Below are 3,149 nucleotides of genomic sequence, written 5' to 3'. Positions count from 1 at the left end.
AATTTTATTTTATATTTATATTATAAACATAAGATGAATTCCTCAAATAATGATTTAATACCTGTATGTAGATCTTGAATAACCTGAATTTCTAGTGTTGGCAGTGTCAACATAAAAGAAAGTTGACTGAGATGTCGGTGGTGTAACTATAGGATCAGTTTCCTGATTAAAATTCAAAATAAAATAATGACTATTATATGAATTTTGGATGCTAGAGGGAGGAGAAAAATGATAGTTAATACAAAAATAATAAAGAAATTAAGAAACTAAGAGAGGCCTGTCAAAAAAGAAAACCGAGCAGAAAAACCTAGAATCCAAGTAAATCCTATAAAAAATGCAAATAAGCAAACACCTGTTGATATTGAGTTGTTTGGCAAACAGTTTTATCTATTGACGATTTGCTAGAAAATATTTCCTGAATTTTTCTTTTCTTGGGTGTTATGGCAATTCCAGTCCCGTAGCCAGAGAAACCAACTGCTCCACTGATGGCAGCATTTGCTTCCTGTTTGATGCGAAACATATTACACTCTTCATGAAAACTTGCTCTTCTTTCATTACTTCCTTCAAAATTCTTGCAGTCCATGCATTTGCAATTTTCAGAGCAGAGGATATTGGCTTGGAAGCACTCACAATACTTCTTAAGGCAACCTGATTTTTTACAGTGACATCCTTTATTGTGCTTTCCAACTAATTGAATTTCAGACACATCTTCCTGAATTTGTTCAAGAGTCAAGGCATTTATAAAGCAGCACAAGCCAAGTCAGCTAGAACATAAAGCTACAACCAGAGTAGTCCAAATCCAAATCATCCATTAAGTTGGCTCAGAAGGCCCATGCCAGAAACCATTAATTTTGTTCTACAAGGAATTTACTTACTAACCTTGGAATCTCGAGTTTCTTGTGGACTGCTAGCAATTTTTGGTCTCAAAGCATTTGGATTGCGCTCTAATGTAAGTCCAACAGCCTCCTGTCTAGCTGCCTCATTATCCACATTGTTTTGACAATTTGTACAATTGCAACCATCACAATACATCCCAGATGCAAAGCATTCACAGTACCTAGCATTTGTGAAATTAATTTTTTTCTAGTTAAATAAATTAAGTGTGGGAAAATGCATGCAATGCAAGATATCTTGTCATAAAGCAATAGCATTCTTAATAAAATTTTTCAGTTCTCATTCGGAGAAGTTTAAGTACTTACAATTTGAGGCATCGAGAATTTTTGCAGTTACATTGTTTTGATTTCTTTGGAGTGCTGTCTTTTAATTCAACATTATACCAAGGTTGTGATCTGGGACTGGGAGACTCCTGCTTCCTGTGGAGCACATGTTCAAGTGTAGAGAAAAAGGTCATTTAAATAGGCGTGCTTACACAAATTTTTATGAGTGTAAGAGATAAACCAGTCTACTTGATAGGATCAGTTATATGGACAGATGAAACGTTAGCAATGCTCTTCATTAGCAGAAAAATTAAGTTATTTTCTTTTCCTGTCATGAAAACTTATGTTTGAAGTCTTTTTATTTACGTAGCAGAAACTTTACAATACTTCTTTTCCAGAAATGAACAGAATACTCTGTTTAACTGCACTATTAAGATGAATATAACCATCTTCGAAATCAGAGCAACAAGAACCCTCAACGAAGTTCCATTTTTCTTTTTCAGCATGGAAGAAATCAAGCTAGAAACAAATATGTGTAGACAGTGTAGTGATAATAGGAAGAATCATTATCATAGGCTATAAGTAGTCCGAACTGATTTGCTACATTAAATTTTTTTTTCTCTTCTCAACACAAAAAAAAGTGTTCTACTCTACCATACGAATATCTATGCAGTTATTCTCCACCCTACTAGTTCTCTCCAAGAATCACTACTCTCGAAATGAATAGCATTCATTTCTTTTCTGCGCCTCTTTGCAACCTTCTGTTCATCACCTTAACTGAAACTCAGAGTATAATATCCAAATTCAAAACTCTCAAACACACATTGCTACATTGATTTTATTACTACGCCGTCTTTCCTGACAAATAAGTGAAGCGCATGCAATCCAAAATTGCAAATCAAAACCCTACCTTTTCTTTCTTTACTTTCTTTCTTTTTTTTTTCAGCTGTTGTGAACTTATAGAATACTTACGACACTTTGAACGCCTTTACCGGAAGCTTCTGGACAGTGTACGGAATTCGAGGAACCGGCGAAAGCTTTTGCTGCCGCACCGCTGGCGACTGCGGCGGCACTCTCAGCTGCTGTCCCTGCGAAAACAACCACGGCTGCGGTTGTTGCTGCTGTTGTTGCTGTTGCCCTAGCGGATGCAGAGTCAATTGCAATTGCAACGGTGATCGTGATGGCGTTCGCGGAATCGCCTCTGCCAGCGACTGCGGCGGCGGAGTCGGCGCCAGTTTCAGGTGTGCTGTGAAATCCAACTGCCTCACCAATTTCGGAGCTAGATCCAAAGCCGTTTCGCTCTGCTCCATTCACCTTTCAACCGATCTCGCAGAAACAACGTCTTCGGCTCTTTTATTTTAGAACAGCAATGTGGCTCTTAACTACTCAACGTTTCGAACTGAGCTCACGAAACGTACCGAGAAATCTTCACCGAAGGTGAGAGTAACTGAAGAAAGTTGTTGCTTCCGCACCAGCGTTAGAGACTGAAGCCATAAATTCCCGAGCGTTACAATTAGCGATTCGCGGAAGCAAGGAACCAACGGCTAGAGAGAGAGAGAGAGAGAGAGAGAGAATGGCTTTGGAGCTCTGGTGGAAGAAAACGAAGCATGCATCGATGCAATGTCGCCGGAAGAGTTGGCTGGAAAACGTGATCGAAGGAAGGCTCTGCGGTGCTCTTTCGCTTTCTCTCTCTTTCTCTCTCAGATTTTGAAAATTGAATTGAATAAGCTGAAAAGGAAAGGTTTGATTTGACGGCTGATATTTTACTGAGGAACTGGGAGCGTAGGGTGATCGTTGGATTAGTGGAAAAAGGTTTACGCACGGTTTTTATGGGAGTGATGAAGATGAATGGATTTTGGCGCTAATTGAATCCAATGGAGACTTGGATTCGAAGTATTGTACACGTGTACGTCTGTCTCGTCAAGTTTCGTACTTCCGTTAGATCTTACATTTTTTAAATTTTTTATTTCTATAATTTATTATAATAATAAT

The 3,149-nt window shown here is 38.4% G+C and overlaps 1 protein-coding gene across 1 annotated transcript in view; it reads right to left on the bottom strand.

Annotated features, from left to right (window-relative positions):
• LOC107623312 (protein tesmin/TSO1-like CXC 5) overlaps positions 1 to 2,858 on the bottom strand; it is a 5,223-nt gene extending 2,365 nt beyond the window's left edge. The window contains exons 1-5 of the mRNA XM_016325525.2: positions 2,130 to 2,858; positions 1,200 to 1,313; positions 880 to 1,057; positions 353 to 712; positions 62 to 162 (exon numbers count right to left, since the gene is read on the bottom strand). Coding sequence (XP_016181011.1) covers positions 62 to 162; positions 353 to 712; positions 880 to 1,057; positions 1,200 to 1,313; positions 2,130 to 2,467 — 1,091 coding nt within the window. The 5' untranslated portion in view covers positions 2,468 to 2,858. The remainder of the gene's footprint in view (positions 1 to 61; positions 163 to 352; positions 713 to 879; positions 1,058 to 1,199; positions 1,314 to 2,129) is intronic.

The sequence above is a fragment of the Arachis ipaensis genome, chromosome B10 (genome assembly GCF_000816755.2).
Source record: "Arachis ipaensis cultivar K30076 chromosome B10, Araip1.1, whole genome shotgun sequence".
In the NCBI taxonomy this organism is placed as follows: Eukaryota; Viridiplantae; Streptophyta; class Magnoliopsida; order Fabales; family Fabaceae; genus Arachis; species Arachis ipaensis.
This window is presented reverse-complemented; position numbering and strand designations above follow the sequence as displayed.